This window comes from Trachemys scripta, chromosome 3 (genome assembly GCF_013100865.1).
Source record: "Trachemys scripta elegans isolate TJP31775 chromosome 3, CAS_Tse_1.0, whole genome shotgun sequence".
In the NCBI taxonomy this organism is placed as follows: Eukaryota; Metazoa; Chordata; order Testudines; family Emydidae; genus Trachemys; species Trachemys scripta.
This window is the reverse complement of record NC_048300.1, coordinates 52,439,586-52,457,481: the sequence shown is the minus strand read 5'-3', so window position 1 is coordinate 52,457,481 and position 17,896 is coordinate 52,439,586. Positions and strand designations below refer to the sequence as shown.

General features: G+C 45.9%; 1 protein-coding gene across 1 annotated transcript in view; it reads right to left on the bottom strand.

Annotated features, from left to right (window-relative positions):
* Positions 1-4,408: 4,408 nt before the first annotated feature.
* The window catches only part of LOC117874527 (calpain-14-like), a 33,836-nt gene continuing 20,348 nt past the window's right edge, over positions 4,409-17,896 (bottom strand). The window contains exons 14-22 of the mRNA XM_034764735.1: positions 17,457-17,493; positions 16,872-16,934; positions 14,967-15,024; positions 13,077-13,141; positions 12,618-12,686; positions 11,162-11,240; positions 9,513-9,629; positions 8,825-8,880; positions 4,409-8,093 (exon numbers count right to left, since the gene is read on the bottom strand). Of these exons, the coding sequence (XP_034620626.1) occupies positions 8,067-8,093; positions 8,825-8,880; positions 9,513-9,629; positions 11,162-11,240; positions 12,618-12,686; positions 13,077-13,141; positions 14,967-15,024; positions 16,872-16,934; positions 17,457-17,493 (571 nt within the window). The 3' untranslated portion in view covers positions 4,409-8,066. The remainder of the gene's footprint in view (positions 8,094-8,824; positions 8,881-9,512; positions 9,630-11,161; positions 11,241-12,617; positions 12,687-13,076; positions 13,142-14,966; positions 15,025-16,871; positions 16,935-17,456; positions 17,494-17,896) is intronic.

Below are 17,896 nucleotides of genomic sequence, written 5' to 3'. Positions count from 1 at the left end.
GCTGAACAATGGTTAATTTAAAATGAGCTCCCTTGCCCCCCCCCCCATTCTCAGGTGAGGGATCATAAACCAGGTGCTAGGGTTAGAAGGTACGTCTGTACTGAACACTCCTTATGGCAGCGTGTTGAGTACATACCCACATAGGCCCCCAGCACGGGTATAACTAGTAATATAGACGGTGAAGTACTGCTTAGGTGAGTAAAGACACACCTGAACCCCAGTGTATGTACTCTACACACCCAAGCTGTGCCTCCCACAGCTAGGCTGCTATTTTTCAGCAGTGTGGCATCCCACTTGCCTTCCCGCTGCTTGAGTCTTTCCCTGCCACTGGGAAAGGCTCCAGCAGGGGAAAGGCTCTGGCTGCAGGAAGGCAGTGGGGAAAGGCTCCGGTAGTATCCACATAAGACCAGCATCCCCGCGGCCAGAGTCCTTTCTCCGCTGCCTCGCTTCTGCCATTGCTGTTGATTGCCACGTGTAGCTACACGCCGCAGTTTGGATGCAGTCTGCTTTTCACTTTGGCCACTAGCCAGACATAGCCTACATGCCCCCCACCAGCAGTGTTCAATGTAGCCGAACCTAGAGAGGGGGGATACTGCCCATGGGAAAACAGGGCTCGTAACAGTGTGATGAACTCAACTCTGAGAGCGCTTTCTGTTACAGAAAGAAAGAATATGCCTGTTATTAATGCACTGAACTGGAACACATGAGAGCTAGGTTCAAGTGCAGGCTCTGCTACAGGTTCCCTGGTCGACCTTGAGCAAGTCACTTAATCTCCCTGAGCCTCAATTACCCAGCTGTAAAAAGAGACTAATAATACCTTTGTTCTCCCACCCTTCTGCTATCTTGACTGTAAGCTCTTTGGGGCAGGGACTGTGACCAGTGCCTAGCCCAACAGGGTCTTGAGCCAAGTCAGGCCCCTAGGTGCTACTCCAGTATAAATAATAATGATGACTCTGCTTTTTTTTGCTACTCACAACTTGTTTTGATTTCAAGTTCTAAATATTATCCCTTGTGGGAACCCTCGCCCTGCCACACACACACACACACACACACACACACACACCCCTCTGCTACTTGCACCTGTGTTTCATTCATGGGCAGTCAGAGCAGCAGCACAAAACTTGGGAAGAAAACAGTCATCCTGCAAGCAGATAGACTCTCTCTGCCCAGCTCCCAATGGGCACGTGGCCATGCACGCACCGTTGGCAGATGTAGCAGGGAGGCCACAGACAGAGGGGAGTGTGGGTGGGAGTTACCGTCTCACCACCTCCTTCAGGTCAGCCCTGGAGCACTTTATGGAAGCAATGGGGCCCTGCCTCGCAGTGTCTATAGCAGTGGCGGCCATTCAGTACCAGCCTGGGCAGGATTCATACGGGTGATCCTCAGAAATGCAACGAGGCCCAGCGTTGCCAACTCATGCGATTTTATTGCAAATCTTGTGCTATTGGGTGTTTTTCCTAAAGCATTTTATGGGAGAATTGCAACTTTCATTTTTAAAACCAAGAAAGTTTCTATCCCTCATTGTGGAGGCAGTGACCTTAAAGGCCCCAAGTCCCAAAAGGAAATTAAAAGGACCCAACCTTTACTATTTTTAAAATCTCATGAATTTTAAGCCAATCATGATTTTGGGGGAGCTGACCCTTATGAATGTTTGGGTTTGGCAATATTGTATTTCATATCCCATCACCAGGCTCTTGATCCACCCCATAGCTGACTTTTCCTAAGCTGCAAAAGGAAAGGGATACCTTATACCTTGTCGTTTTAAATGTCCATCCATCCAGATGTATTTCCTAAGGGAAAACATTTTTCTCAGAATCTCATACTTCCTTGGTTGTGTTTGCAGACTGGCAGTCTTCCCTCTAAGGATGGAGCACCATCTAGTGGTGCTTTGTGTAATTCATGGAGATATTACTGTTCATTACTAATGAAAAGTCTTCTAATGAAGAAAAACCTGTTTCTGGACCTTAGGCTAGGTCTACACTAGCGGGGAGGGGGAGCGGGGGTCGGCCTAAGATATGCAAACTCAGCTACGCGAATAGCATAGCTGAAGTTGGCGTATCTTAGGTCAATTTACCTGGCCGTGAGGACGGGAGCAAGTCAACTGCTGCCACTCCCCCGTCGACTCCGCTTCCACCTCTCGCCGCGGTGGGAGTTCCGGAGTCGACAGCAGAGCGATCTGGGATCGATTTTGTCGCGTCTACACTAGACGCGATAAATGGATCCCCGATAGATCGATCACTACCCGCCGGATCGGGTAGTATAGACATGCCCTTAGAGTCTGTTACTGTGTCAATGTATATGAAAACGGTGATGGTGGGGTATGTGATAACTGATTGCATGCATACAATGTCTTCCATCGAGCATCTTAAAGTGCTTTTAAGAAAGGTGCATGAGTTATTACAAATGGGGATATTGAGACACAGAGAAGAGAAGTAACTTGCCCAAAGATACATAGCGAGGCAACAGTATTCAGAAAAAGGACTCTGCTCTCCAGCTCCCTGATCCCATGCTATAACCAATAGGAATCAGCCTGAAAACCACCAATTCATCTTATATATTTGGCCAGAAGCATTCAGTGTCTGAAGGCTGTTTGGTGGAGTCATGGGGTGTATAGCCCCCATGCCGCCTTGGCACCTACAGGGTTAATTTGAAAACTGCTTGCTCATCTGATTGGGGGCCTCAAAACAGCTGTAAAGATAAAAGGGCTTCAAGGCAGATGGGCAGGGTGACCACCAGAGAGTAGAGCTCCCTTCAACAGATTGACAAGGAGTTGCTAGGGAAGTTGGTCTTCCAGAGTGGGAGCCCTAGAATGAGAATCTAGGGAAAACCTAAAGAGGATATAAGGTAGGGAGCAGCAAGGCATTGGTTCTAGCGTGTCCCTGAGTTGGAAACCAGTGTAGTCAGAAGGTGGGGGTCCCCATCACCTCCAACAGAAGGCATAGTCAGAGACTACCCTGTGCTAAAGCCATGGGCCTTCTGATTCATTTACGGTGAAAGGGCCCTTGTTATAACCACAGCGCTCTGGCTGGGTCCTCGTCAGGCCCAGCCAGAGAAGTGAGGTTATAACAAGGACTCTGTGTTTGTCACAAGGATCCGGAAGTCACGACCTTTCTGCAACCTCTGTGGCAGCCAGTGTGGCTGACCCCAGGGCCGCCCAAGCAGCTAGCTCCAGGACAGCAGCTGCTCTGGCTTCCCCCAGGACTGCTGCTTGGGCGGGGGCCGGGAGAGAACCAGCCTCATCAGCCCCTGCTGGAGCAGCGCTGGGGCCAGCTGCCCCGGCCACTGCTCAGGCAGCCCCAGGCAGTTAGCCCCCAGGGACCGCCCAAGCAGCGGCCAGTGCAGCTGGCCCCTCGGGACCGCCCAAGCAGCAGTCCAGGGCGAGGCCAGAGCAGCGGCTGTCGGCAGACCCTGGCAGCGGTCCCAGAGCAGCTGGAGCAGCTGCTGCTCAGTGGTCCCCGGCAGCTGGAGCAGCTGGCCCCATGCCCCCCCAACAGCAGCGGCCCTGTTTATAGTAAAAGTCATGGACAGGTCATGGGCCATGAATTTTTTATTGCCCGTGACCTGTCCATGCTTTTTACTAAAAATTCCCATGACTAAATTTTAGTCTTGGTTATAGCAAGAAATTGATAGACACAGAACTAAATGACTGATGGTGTGAAGGGGAGAAATGGACTCAGAGTCAGTGCAGCACCACACACAGCTCCGAGAGGGTGCGAGTGGGTGTGAAGACTGTCTCAGACAGGTGGCCTAGCACTCTTAGATTTGAATTGATAGCCCAGAAGTAGAAAGGTTGGAATTGCCAGACTGGATCAGACCCCAGGGGTCCATCTATTCCAGTACCCTGCCTTCAACAGAGGCCAATGATGGTTGCCAGAAACCATGCAGTAATTTGTAATAGGATAATTTGTCCCCTGGGAAAGTTCCACCAGCTAAGTGTGTATGTGTGAAAAGGTAAACTTGCTTCCTTTCAGTTTCATGTAATGCCTCCTTGCTCTTGTTCTCAGAAAGGGCATTGCTAGTCACCTTCTCTACATTATCCATTATTTTGTATACCTGTATCATGTCTCTGGTTGTTCATCTCCACTCTAGGTAAACCATTTCAATCCTTTCATCAAAGGCTCTCTATTCCCACTACTATTCGTCTGAGGCATCCAGTCCAATCTTCTGCTCCTTCCTACCCATCTGCTATAGCAATATCGCCCATTGCAAAGATAAGCGTCTCTGTAAATGCCGGTGGTTACAAATGAATGCATCCTTCAGAAACCTTTTATATCATTTTCCATGATGCACATTGTAAATGAGGAGTAACAGATCTTCAGCATTACCCAGGAAATGTTATTCTGCAAGTGATATAAAAGCTTTACAACACCCGAGTATGCACCATTGCCAAAACATTTTATTGTGAGCCAGATAATGTCGTTTGCATTGTACACATTTTCATATAACAATTCCAGGAAAACATTCTTTACAATTGTGTAAGAGCAAGTCACATGGTTCAGTGTAGTTTATTGTTACAAATGCTTAGTGATACATGGCACAGATGAATTCTGTTCCTTTTCTGGATCAAATAATCAATAGCGAAATAATCTCCCTGCAATTATGTTGCTCAGCAGTAAATGGTGAGAAAATAAATATGTATAAAATAAACTGGATATAGCCAACAATCATACCACTGTATAACATAACAACCTTGGAAATGGGTCCCTCACCCCAATTCTAAGTATAACCAATGCAAGAGGCTATTCAAACCATGCCCAGCACTTAATCCTATTATTTTTGGCAAACTCCCCCAGCTGTAAATGATTCCTGCTCACCCTGAGCCCACTTTACATAATAAACCTAGTGGCAGATCTTCCCCATCTGTAATGCCAGGCCCCAATCTGCAATGAACTGCCTACCCCAGGGAGTGTCTGGGCAAAGCTTGTGGCAAGATCAGGGCCCATGATTCCTCAAATGTCCATGTGGTTCATATGCTGTTGGTATTACACTCAGTAAATCAGTGAGCTGAGTGCAAATGAAATTGGCCTTGTTTAGTTTGCACTGTCCCAACATGTTCATCTGCAGGTCAGGAAGGAGGCTAGAGGGTTGCTTGCTTGTGGAAAGCCGCATGCTTTATCACAGGATCTGTTAAAAGCACCTTGGGGGTGGGGGGGTTCTGGGTCTGGGATCTCTGAAATGACACCTATGCTCAGGAAGCTATGCCATTTTCTATGCACCGTACACAGTTCTGCTAACCCAAGGATGGGCACATTGGAGAGATCTGAACACTGGTATCTATCTATGTCACAGCAGGCCACACAGGCAGATATGTTGTCTATTATAAATAAAACCAGATACAAAAAGTACAAAAATAAATATTTTAACAAGAATACTTCAAGTTAGAGTAACTACATGAGAACAGACTAACTATAACTGTAGAAATAGACTAACTGCTGGGGGACAAAGCATCGTACTTTAACTAGTCCAGCTAATGAGCTATAAACATGAGCAGCAGGTGAACATGCCCTTGGGCGAGGCTAGCCCCTGGACCCACCCTTCTGCCAGAGGCCCTGCCCCCTCTGCTCCCTCACTGGAGCCCAGAGCACACCTCCCCGCGGCCACTTGTCGCCCGCTGTGCCCTAGTGCTGGGAGGGCGGGCATGTGGCGCTGCCGGAGTGCCCCCGGCCCTAGTGCTGGGCAGGCGGGCAGCCCGGCAGCCCAGCCGTAATAGCTCCAGTCCCAGGTGGGCAGGCAGGCGGTACAGCCAAAGCATCCTCAGCCCCAGCATGATCCCAGTGCCGGGAGGGCAGGCGGCATGGCGTGGCCCCAGCCTGGGGGGCTTGCGCACCACAGCCCTCAGCCTGCCTGCCCCAGCCTCTCGGCCACAGAATGGAACAGCAGACAGGAGGGGGCCTGGTGGAGCATGGGCGGGGCCACACCAGGCTATTTGGGGAGGCACAGCCTCCCCCTGCCTATGATACCTGCCACTCATGGCTATAAAGATTATCTAATCTATAGGGGGTGGCATGTTATTAAGGGCCAACGCTACTCTCATTACACATGTGCTGCTCCATGGACTTTACTGGGGTATTGTACAGTATTCGGTAACCAGGATCTGAATTTGGCTCAGTTTCTTGTATTATCTCTCTCTCTCTCTCTCTCTCTCACACACACACACACACTAAAAAAGCATTAGTGAGGCTGCCTGGGTAAACTTCATTTGCCCCCCTTGTGCGTATGCATTATGATACAGTCTTTAATTACATGATCACATGCTCCGCCCCACACAGACGCAACCCCTGGCTCATTCAGTGAGCCAGGCTGGACTTGCTCTGGGGATGAGTCAGGGTGGTACAATGCAGGAGGTGTTGTCAGTAGGACCCCTGCTTCATTTGTTGCCAAGCTGGAAGGTGTGTAATCAAAGAGGCAGGGAACTGCAGGAAGAGCAAGATTAAGGCAGCTGAATGCCACCCTGGGGAACTGGATTTTGTCCCTGTCTATGCCACACAGTCCCTGTGTGATGCTGGGCAAGTCATTTCAACCAAACTTACTCCGTGATTGTGTGACTGAAAGACTATCTCATAAGACATACACACAAGGGGGCTGAATAAAGGCTGTACAGGCAATCTTAATTCTGGAATTTCCTAACTTTTGAGTGCTTGACTTTGCAACCTCAATAATCTTCTTTGAATGTAGTTAGTGACTTCCTAGATTTGAAAACAGAACACTGCAAAAACCAGCATTTCCATTCTGTAGCATCATCTTGATGCCCACATGGGTCAATCAGCAGGGTGGGGACCTTTAGATCCATTGCACAGCCCTGGGCCACTTCAGCTAGCAGAGTATCTGAGAGCAGGAATATGTTCCAACTCTCATTGTGGACCAGCTCTAGAGGGGGATGGGACATTCTGCCAGTGGGTATCACAGCTATTTGCTGACAGCAGAGGAATGTAAGACTCAGGAATCTCTGGTTCCATTCCCGGTTCTGGAGGGGAGTGTGCTTTAATAGGCACAAACTCTTCTGTTCATTCCCCCGTGACCCCTTTTACCCATATCTTCCAACCTGCTCCCATCCCAGTCCTGTGTCTTCTCCTACCCTGGTTCCTTGTCCCAATCCCATTCTTCTCTCTTACCCAGGCCCAGTCTGTACTCCTTAGGTTTCTCATCCACCTCCCAAGTCTCCTTGCACAGACAATCTTAGTCTCTCCTCCTCTTCCAGTCCCCATCCCCTTGCCCAGAGCATACCAGTTCCCTCTTCCTTGTTCATCAACTGGCATAATCAGCATAGGTCCATTGACTTCAATTTCCACCTGAGGATCTGGCCCTAAAGCTTAGACGTCAGCTTCCAAATTCATTGGTAGTTTTCAGTGATTCTTTTTACACTTGGCGGGAGGGATGGACCTGAATTACATTTGCCTGAAGGGGTTGTGGAATTTGAATGTGTTTGCGTCTTTAGCGCATAAGCCATTTGGGGCAGGGATCGTCTCTTTTCTAGGTTTGTCCATCGCCCAGCATAGTGTGGGCCCAATCCTAACTGGAGCCTTTGGGCATTACCATACTATACATATATATTACTAATTGTAACAGTGTCCAACTACAATCAACCTGAAAACTATGGGGAGCCTTACAGATTCAGGACATCCAATAAGGGACTTTTAATCCTGGTAGCTTTGCTAGTTATAAGAACTACATGTCACCCTGGTCTCTCAGTGAATCCACAACTCTGCAGTCCCATGCTAACAGCTGATTCTCAGAGGTGTCTGAAATGATGTATTAAAAATAAAAGCTGATCTTCAGTTCACTGCATCTCGGGTCTTTAGATCCAATCTGTTCATAAAAGTAGATCCTCATGGGATAAAATCTATCCATATGGAAAGAGCCTGATCCAGCAACCCCTATTCACTTCAGTTCTCCTAATGCACTTAAGCCACCCCATTGGCTGACCTGGGACTGCTCGCATGAGTAGGGATTGCAGGATTGGCCCAAAGTATCTAGCATGTATAACAAGTTGATAGGGAACAGCCCTCCATGTCCTGGGAGGGGCCAGTGTGTCTAAGTCCAACTCATTCCTCCTCCGCTGCTTTGCTTTAGGAATAGAGAGTCATCATCATCCACTGTAAAATAACGGGGAAAGTGGGTTGAACTAGCACATCCAACTGGACTTCAGTAACATTCACAATTGAGTAGGAGATCTGTGGGTTCTCTGTCTGTGGCAACACAGTATGAGGACCTCACATATGGTCCAATCCTGCTCACATTAGAGTCAATGGGGGCTTTACCATTGACTACAGTGGGATCACAATGAGGCCCACAGAGCAGGAACTAAGATCTGTGCTCTTCAGATCCCATAACACATAACCCATCCCAAGAGTGCAAGAGAAGCAGCTCCATTACGATGAGGCACCTATAGACACTGGAGCATGTGTAGCATAGATTCCATCCAGCAGAAGCCAGTGATGTGACCACATGCACACATCCAAGCCATTCGCTACATTTTATATCACCAATTAGCCCTCCAAGAAAGTATGATCTCTTGCATTTTATTGGTGGGCAGATGATCTTGTGGCTAATGCAAAGGTTTGGGACTCTGGAGTTCTCAGCATTAATTGCTGTGAGACTGTAGTTGCTCCGTGATTCAGTTTCCCCATGTATAAAATGGGGATAACTAACACTTCCCTATCTCACATGGGTGTTGTGAGGCCTGGTTAATGATGGTAGCATTTTACAGTCATTATGCACAGGTGCCTGGCAGTGCTGATTCAGGCCCTGTTGTTCTAATAAGCCCTTTACTACAGCCGGCAAAGAGGTCTAAGGCATGGAGCTGTATTTCAGGGAATGGCCTTACCTCAGATTCCTGGAGATATATCCCTTTGCCATCTTTAGTTAAGTTCTGAAAGGCCTCTGTGAAGAAATAGAATGAGGAAAATTAATTTGATGGCCAACAGGGACAAAGACAACTCACCAGACTCGCCAGCCCAGGAGTGAACTGAAATGCAGAGCCTCTAGCAGTTCTAGGGGGACTCAACGCCATCCAGGATAGTTCGAAATGCCTGTGTTGGGCATATGGGACATTTGCCAGTGACAGGTGGGGTGGAGTATGAGCTGCCTCATGGTGCTGTGATCATTTGACCCCCGGGGAGATCAGAAGGTTTCCCTCTCTATGGCAGCTCTGGCTGGGACACGTCACAGGTCCTCCTGCTTCCTGCATAATAGGAACATCTCTTATTCCCTTAACTCCTTGCACAAACAAACACTGCAGTGCCAGATACAAGACCTGCTCTCTCCACAGAACCAAACCTTTCCAGGTTGCCTGGCCTAGGAGTCTGGGAAAGAGGCTTAGGGCCTGATTCTCCTCTAATTCACTCCATGATTTCAGTGGGGTTACTCTTGCTCTACACTAGTTTATATGAGAAGAGAACCAGGCCCCATATCTTGGATCTTGCAGCCCCGGGGATTGAGCTGAATGGCTTTGCAAGGGGCCCCAGACTTGCTCTGGAGTCCAGCATCAGTGACATGCTGAGTAACGTCCATACCCCCCATGATCTCCACTCGCAGCATGAAGCAGACGAAGCTCTCAAAGCTGATTTTCAGGTCAGGGTTGCCATATCTGATCGCCATTAGGTTACAGACTTCGTTGCTGAGCGAAATACCTACAGAAAGGAAGAAAGGGAACGATGAGGCACCTTGCAGCCATTCAGAGCATCACAGGGTAATTGCAAAACTAACAGGACTTCACCCTTCTCCAGCATCTTTCAGTGAGGCTCTCAAAGTGCTTGATATACATTAACTATGCCTCAAACGAGGGATTGACCTAAACCAGGCCCTCAGATCCAAATGCGACCCCCAAACTTTGAGTGGTTCAAAATTTGGATCATCTCTACTCACAATATCCATGGGAGGTAAAACAAGTAATATAACAGATCCCTCTACCCGCCACTACAATGCAGCCACCTCTGGGGTAAGGCACAGAAATTGTTTAGCAGCAATATAACACAAGAGTTTAGGAAAAGAGGTGAAGAAGAATGTCCAGCTGAAACTAGTGGGGAAAATTATCTCCACACCATTTTCAGGGTCTGGATATCTCTCCAAGTCCAGGTGGTTGTTTTTTTGTCTCACAAATAAATGCAGGTCAATTCACCCCAAGTGTCTTTCAGTATTTGTGCCTGGAAAGCACAACCCTTATGATTTAATGTAAATAATGGCAATGCCTGGATTTGGAGGTTATCTTTCACCTCTTTAGTGTATTATAGCTACAGTTTTGAATGTTACCAAGCAAAATGACTTTAATAACCAGATGGAGACAAACTGCCAATAAATCATGAGCATTTAAAAGCCCTGATCCTTAAAAGAACTGTGTGAGTGAATCCTTTCTCCCACTCAGAGCCTCACTGAAGTCAGCGTGGCTCTGCCCAGATCAGGGGGAAGGAAGGACCTGCCGCCGAATTGCCGCAGAAGAATGAAGCGGCGGTAGAGCTGCCGCCAAAGTGCTGCTGATCGCAGCTTATTTTTGTATTTATTTTTTTCCCGCCACTCGGGGCGGCAAAAACACTACAGCCGGTCCTGGCCCAGAGGCAGGGGTCCATCTGTCTGGTTCTCCTGGCAGGATCGGGACGAGGATCTTAAAGGAATAAAGTCTGACACTGCTACTGCTTGTGTGCTTGTCTAGCTGGCATAGAGGGCCAGATCCTCAGCAGCTGTAAATCAGCATTAGCACCACTGACTTTGATGGGGCTGGACTGATTTGTACCAGCTCAGGATCTGGCCCACACACCCAATTGGCTAAGGTGAAGTTAGTTATGACTCTGTGGGGATCCTATAGGTTTCAAAATAGGGCTTATAATGGAGAGTTAACTATGGAGTGGTTGCCTTCCTACCCCAGTAGAGAGCTGACAATGAGACTTGTACACAAAGCTAAAGTGAAACTTCACGCTGTAAATCACTTTCAGAAGCCAAGGTCTGGGGTCCTTGCGACACTGATAAAGTAGGCTTCACCTGACTGCTGGGAAAGTGGTTGGGAGAGAAGCTAGAGGGAGTAGCAGAAGTAGCTACGGTTATGGGGGAGAGGGGGTTCTGTGCTGTTTGCCCCTCTTACTGGCATTTAGTACAGTCTTTTAGTTCTTTCCCAGGTGGGGGGATTGTGATGAGGATGTGGTTACTTGCCAAAAGTCGGTGACCAGCTCACCTGTCTCCTGCACAGCTGCATGCAATTCCACTAAGTCCAGATTTCCTGATCTATCAACATCTTTCTTCTGGAAAACTTCCTGTTTTTTTTAAATAAATCAAACAAGCGAAAGAAACAAAAATGAATCTGAGCATCTTAGAAGGGGAGATCTGTTGGTCAGCAGCATTGACACGCAACCCCCACTTCGCTATGTGTGGGGCTCATCAACGGGGAGGTGTCAAAGCAATTCATTACTTATACTTAGTAGTAGTAATAATATAGGAAAGTAGTAGATTTTTCCAGGAATCTCTATTAACTTCCTCTGCAAAGCAGCCTCAGAGTTGGGAGTTGTACATGGAAAAGTTACAGGCCAAAAGTCTGTCTTTATTTACAATCTGACTCCAGCGGGATTTCACAAGGGGTAAAGTCAGTGCAGAATTTGGTCCCAAGGAATCTGTTTGCGATGTGCGGATGAAGCACCTATTCAGGGATATGGTGTTCCCACATGCAAGAATACGCCCTGACTAAACTTCGCAGGGTCCAGAGTTCTGATCCCAGATGAACCAGTGACTTCCCAAATCAGTTGGGGCTAGATCCACGAAGGGACTTATGCATTGCAATGCCTAACTTCTAGTGCTCTGCTGCCAGGTGGAATTCACAGCCCTGAGTTAGACGCCCAGGCTCCCTATACCAATGAACAGAGAGAGTTAGGCGCCTAAGAATGGGATTCTCAGAAGCCAGCAAGCTGAGTGGAGAGTTGCCTAAACTAGCCAACACAAAATGCTGGGGAGAGGAGCGAGGCCTAAGCCCTGCCCCCAAGAGTAGTTTGGTGCATAACTCCAGGCCAGAGAGAGGTGCCTATATCTGCTCAGGATTCACAGCCATAAACGCTCTCCTGGAGTTGGATGCCTCAGTCCCTTTGTGGATCCTAGCCCCTGACTTTCTTGTGCATCAGTCACAGACAGCAGGTCAATTGGGTTTTAAAATCAGGCCCCTCAGTGAAAACAGATGCTGCACTAGCATTGATCTTTCTTAGCTATACACCTCTTACAAAGGGGTATCTCCATTCTCACTGGATCCTCCCTCACCTCCGGTGACTGACCTGCTTAAGACTATGTATTTCCCTGTGTCTTGACAAGCAGGCAACTTTCCCATCCAGTCTTCATAGCTACCCAGAGATCAGACTGGTTTCTTGGGATTTAACTATCAGAGGGGTAGACGTGTTAGTCAATCTGTAAAAAGCAACAGAGGGTCCTGTGGCACCTTTAAGACTAACAGAAGTATTGGGAGCATAAGCTTTCGTGGGTAAGATGCATCTGAAGAAGTGAGGTTCCTACCCACGAAAGCTTATGCTCCCAATACTTCTGTTAGTCTTAAAGGTGCCACAGGACCCTCTGTTGCTTTTTTGGGATTTAACTGTTTCCTAGCCAACACCGATTGAGAAGTATACAGAGAGGCAAGTAACATATTTTTTTACCAGGTAGAAAAGCAGCCTCTTCCACAGGACCCTGAATTCCTGAATACTCAGTGTGCCAGTGGCATTAAGCTTAGTGGAGGAGTTAAGGTCGATGATGTCTTGGTAAAGGGGCAGAGACTCCAAAATTGAAAAAAAAAAAAAGGTCAGTCCATATAATTTTAGGATAGTGGTGATGCTGATTCTGGGAAGTTCCCCCTTCACTATGGGCCGGCTCCTGCTCCCACTGAAATCAGTGAGTGTTTTGTTACTGATTTCAATGAGAGCACAATCTGGTGCTTTGCAAAACAAACTCTGTTTCTTCCTGACTGAATTGTTGTTATTGGGAGTTAGGAAATAAGTGAGCAGGGCAATGCCCTGATGATGTAGAAATCACAGTGTAAGTCCCTCCCCCATGAACAATAAAGCTCAGGTAAGGTATTAGGTGCGTCAAATAAATATATAGCCCGAGCTAAAGGATACGTCCAGCAGTGCCAGGATACCTTGGCAGGCATCCAGACTAAATCTCAGCCGAAAGCTCTGGAGATCTGGAAAAGAGAGGATTATTCCGGTGAATCACTCAACACTGCTCAGAAAAATAGACTCCCAGGGCCTGAGCCTGCTGCCCTCGAAATTCAGTGATGAAACTGCCATGCATTTCACTGGGGATAGGATTGGGCCCCCCAAACCTTTTGTGACACTGTTCCTCTCATTTACAAGTTACATCACTTGTGATTCAACCTGGGCAAGGGAAAAACGTGAGACAGTAGGGCCAGATTCCACTTTCAGCTGCATGGGTGTAATTCCCATGGAAGCCAATGGGAGCTCCCTGCAGCCATGTGATGAAGAGCAGAATACGACCCATTACCTGTAGCTAATATAAGAAATAGCAGTTAAAGAGCACCCCAAATATGATTTACTGGGTGACCTGGAGCAGTCACTTGATCTCCTTAGGCCTAATTCATCTGTGGTGCAGCTTTACTAGCCACAATGAATTGAAACTCTTGTGCTTAGTGTTTTTCTCTGTGTCTCTTACAGACAGGCAGCTTTTAAACTCACAAGCATAATTGAAAACCTAATTCTGAGCATTCCTGGGCCATACACGAGTTACGTGAAAAGAAACAGAAATAAACTAATCTTGTTGCAACTCATGGTTATAGATTGCCTATAGGCTTCCACAGAGCAGATGCCATAACTCACAGATCACTACTCTACAGAAAGCGAAGATGCTGTAATCTCATTATAGCTCTGTTTATTAAATATGCATCACGCACAGTAAAAGTTTTGAAACAAATGTCTTCAAACTGATTGCCTATGAAGAGTAAAGACACTCCACCTGGCTTGGTTAGTTTCCTTACAAATTTCACAACACCCAATGGGTCACTTTCGAAACATACTGACATGAAGATAAAAAAGCAATCTTCATTCACCCTTGAGAAAATTAAAGGAACTTGCAACCCTTCAGATGTTTTATCTCCCCAGAGATAGGTGCAATGAAAGAGACTAATGCTGATAACACCCATTATTAGAACTGATCAGGAATTCTATTGTCTGCAAATGCCAATTTGTCAAACCAAAACTTTTCATGGGAAAGAGTCAGTTTTGACAATTTTTTTTACTTGAAAAAATTTAGGAAAAAAAGTTTTGAAATTGTCAAAACTTTTAATTTTGATATTTTCTAACAAAGAATTCTGTTTTTCTCGTTTGGAGCTGGATTGAAGATGGATCACTTGATGATTACCAGTTCTGTTCATTCCCTCTGAAGCACTTGGCATTGGTCGCTGTCAGAAGACAGGATACTGGACTGGATGGACCACTGGTCTGACCCAGTAGGGCCAATCTTATGTTCTTAAGCAACTTTTGTCTTTAATTTAAGCTAATTATAATAAAAAGTCAAAATTGAAAATAAATGTTTCAACTAACTGAATCCCGTTTTTTTTCAAGCTTTCAGTTTGTGAAAATATTTGAGATTTCGACTTTTCATTCCCATTTTTGATGGGAAAATTTGTTGAAGTCTCAAAAGTTTGCGGCATGAGAAAGCCATTTCCCACCCAGTTCTATTCATTACCCTCCCATGCCTACATCAGCCCTTATCTGCATAAGCATAAAGGGACTCAGCCAACTTAATGCTCAAATGTTTCAGGCATTGTGTTTTGGGGCCATATCTGTACCAAATCCTGAGAACTGATCCTTGCCGGGTTGGAATCCAATTTGGAACCTAAATTATCAGAAAAGGTTCAAACCCGGGGTTTCAAACCAGCTCCTCTACTCCCAGAACTCAGGGAGGGAGTTTGGGAGTTACGGGTCCACTTCAGGCTCTTCTCTAACTAGTACCTAATTAATGTTACTAAACTATTATCTCCTAGCACTTACGTGTCCAGACGACATTATTCAGGATCCTCTGGAGTTGGACAGCGTTTATTTCCGGATGCTAGGGGAGACAAATACTATTGTAATAAATTTCCCCTCCTCTGGATTTCCCAGCATGTCCTGTCCTCACTATCTGCCTTTTCAACCCCCGTCCAACTCCCACAGAAAGACACCTATTGACTCTGGGGGTGATCAATTAGACCTTTAGATTGTTAAAAGCACATTCTCATCTGGTATAAAATGGTCGAAGCTCCACAGACATTCATGCATTTACAATTATTTATACCAGCTAAAAATCTGGCCCATTATTTTCAAAAGACCCTCTTTCTCTTTTGTGTCATCTGTGACATCAAGCACATTGTCAGCAAAGATGGAAAAATTAAAAAAATATTTCCATTTCAGTTTTCAAAACAGAATTTTGTTTGTTTTATCATTTTTTTCATGGTTTCCAAAAACTGAAATTGAATTTTCTGGAAACTTTTGATTGCTGAAAAACTTCAGTTGCTGAAACCCAAAACGGTCCAAACCACAGAGAAACCCCCTGTGAAAGACAGTTGGAATGAGTGTAGCAAGTATTTATGTGCACACTCATCCAACCAAGGAGTCAAGAAAACACCCCATGACAACAATCAAAAGTTACACATGAAATGAAAATAATGAAAAACCTGGAAAAAAAATTTTTTTTCTTCCCCCATGAAAAATAAATCCTCAAAAATTTTCAAAAATGTTTACAACCAAAAAATGTTTTCAGAACCAAAAAATTTTTGTGGAAATTTTCATTTGTGAACATATGCTGTTTTTTATGTGCAAAAAAAATTATGCACAAAATTTTGACCAGCTCTAATTCTCAGAGTTAAACAGGGCCTGATCTTCAGAAGAACTGAACAGCTACAGCTGGTATCAATGGGAACTGCCAGCACTCAGCACCTCTGAAAATCAGGTCCATAAATAATAATAATTAATAACAATCTAAGAATAAATATTGTTTCTCTACGAGCAAGACTAGTAATCGACTAATAGAGTCCGAGGTCCATTGTGGTCATCTAGTGTGACCTCCTATAGAACACAGGCCATAGAACTTCCCCAAAATAATTCCAAGAGCAAAGCTTTTAGAAGAACATCCCATCTTGACTTAAAAATTGTCAGTAATGGAGAATCTACCACGTTGCTAAATTGTTCCAGTGGTTAATTACTCTCATCATTAAAAAGTTACGCCTTATTTCCAGTCTGAATTTGTCTACCTTCAACGATTGTGTTATATCTTTCTCTGTTAGACTGAAGAGCCCACTATTAAATAATTGTTCCCCATACATATCAGATGATTGGAGCGGCTTTGCTAATGCCTATGTTAACTTTCTGAGCACACCCAGAGTAAATTAGTGGCTTTCAGAAGCCTAAGCAGACCCAATGTGAGCGGAGTGCTCGTGAATTTAATGTCGAGTGCTTTTCACTAACTGGCATGTTTCTCGAATGCTTACGTATTCCACGTATCAGAGGGGTAGCCGTGTTAGTCTGAATCTGTAAAAAGCAACAGAGGGTCCTGTGGCACCTTTGAGACTAACAGAAGTATTGGGAGCATAAGCTTTTGTGGGCAAGAACCTCACTTTTTCAGATGCAAGAAGTGAGGTTCTTACCCACGAAAGCTCATGCTCCCAATACTTCTGTTAGTCTCAAAGGTGCCACAGGACCCTCTGTTGCTTTTTACGTATTCCACAACTCCTTGAGTGACGTTCACACTGTACCCTCACGCCGATCTCCTACATTCCCTACCAGTTTCCAGCACACTCCAGCTCCCAATTTCCCCAGTACATTCTAATTTTTTTTTTTTTTTTTTTTTGCACAATTGCTCTGGCAGAGCAAGCAGCTGGCCTTGAAGCATTTCCTTTGGCAGTTAATGTGTACGCTTACTTGTTCAAAATGCTTATTGAAGAAATCCTCCCAAATCTTGCCTTCGTGTTTATCAATTATTTCCTTTAGGGAACAAAAAAGTCAACGTTAATTGAAGAAACAGAAGCAGGAGTATCCAACATATGATCACATTCTTCCCAAATTTCACTGCATTCCCTGTCCTGCCATCACCACTGCAATTACTTGCCCAGCTCCCATTGTGGTTTCAACTTTGCTAGTACACAAAAGGAGAAGAGTGGAGAGGAACACAAGTAAATAAAAGGGAGACCCTCCGCAGGCAGATGGAAAAGAAAGAGTGAAAATGAATTGTGATGATCTCGCCAAACAGAATGGTTTGCACAGCAGTGAAAAAGCATCTGTGTCTGCTGGCCTGTCTGTCTTGTTCTGGACATTTATACCATGTTCACCTTCATGGTACAAGAGATTCAATTTATAGAACAAGACATGGCCTCTCATTCTTAAAGTGCTGTAACACGAGGTCTCACATTCCAACTCAACCCCGACCCATCACTGCCACAGGAGAAAAGCCAAAGTCCTGATCTGAAACACAGCTTCCAACAGTCCACCTCCCTCGTTCCAACTAACCTTGGAAAGGATGAAACTTGAATTTCCGCCCATTTCGCTGAAAATGGAAAACAATGGAAATGTTAGACCGTGTCTCCCTTATCACATGTGATTTTCCACCTGCCAAGCAGAATGCCTTCCTCTGTATCTCATGCAGGGACCCCAACCTGCCCACACACAGCTGCTGTGTCTACAATAGGGATCTTCCCCACCATTGCAACTCCATTAGTGGAAGCAGTAGTGTCAATCTGGCTCCAGGCAGCTGCTGGCATTTTAAGCACTATATCAGCTAACCCTGCACAGAACAGGTCTCCTGGATGTGATGGAAAGAAGGCCAGTGGCTGGTTGGGCCTAGTCTGAATTAGAGCTTTCACCGTTGCTACCAGCCATGGTGATGAACCAGTCGTAGCAATGGTGGAAAATGTAAGAGGAAATATCCTAGTGTAGACAAGGCCAGTGTC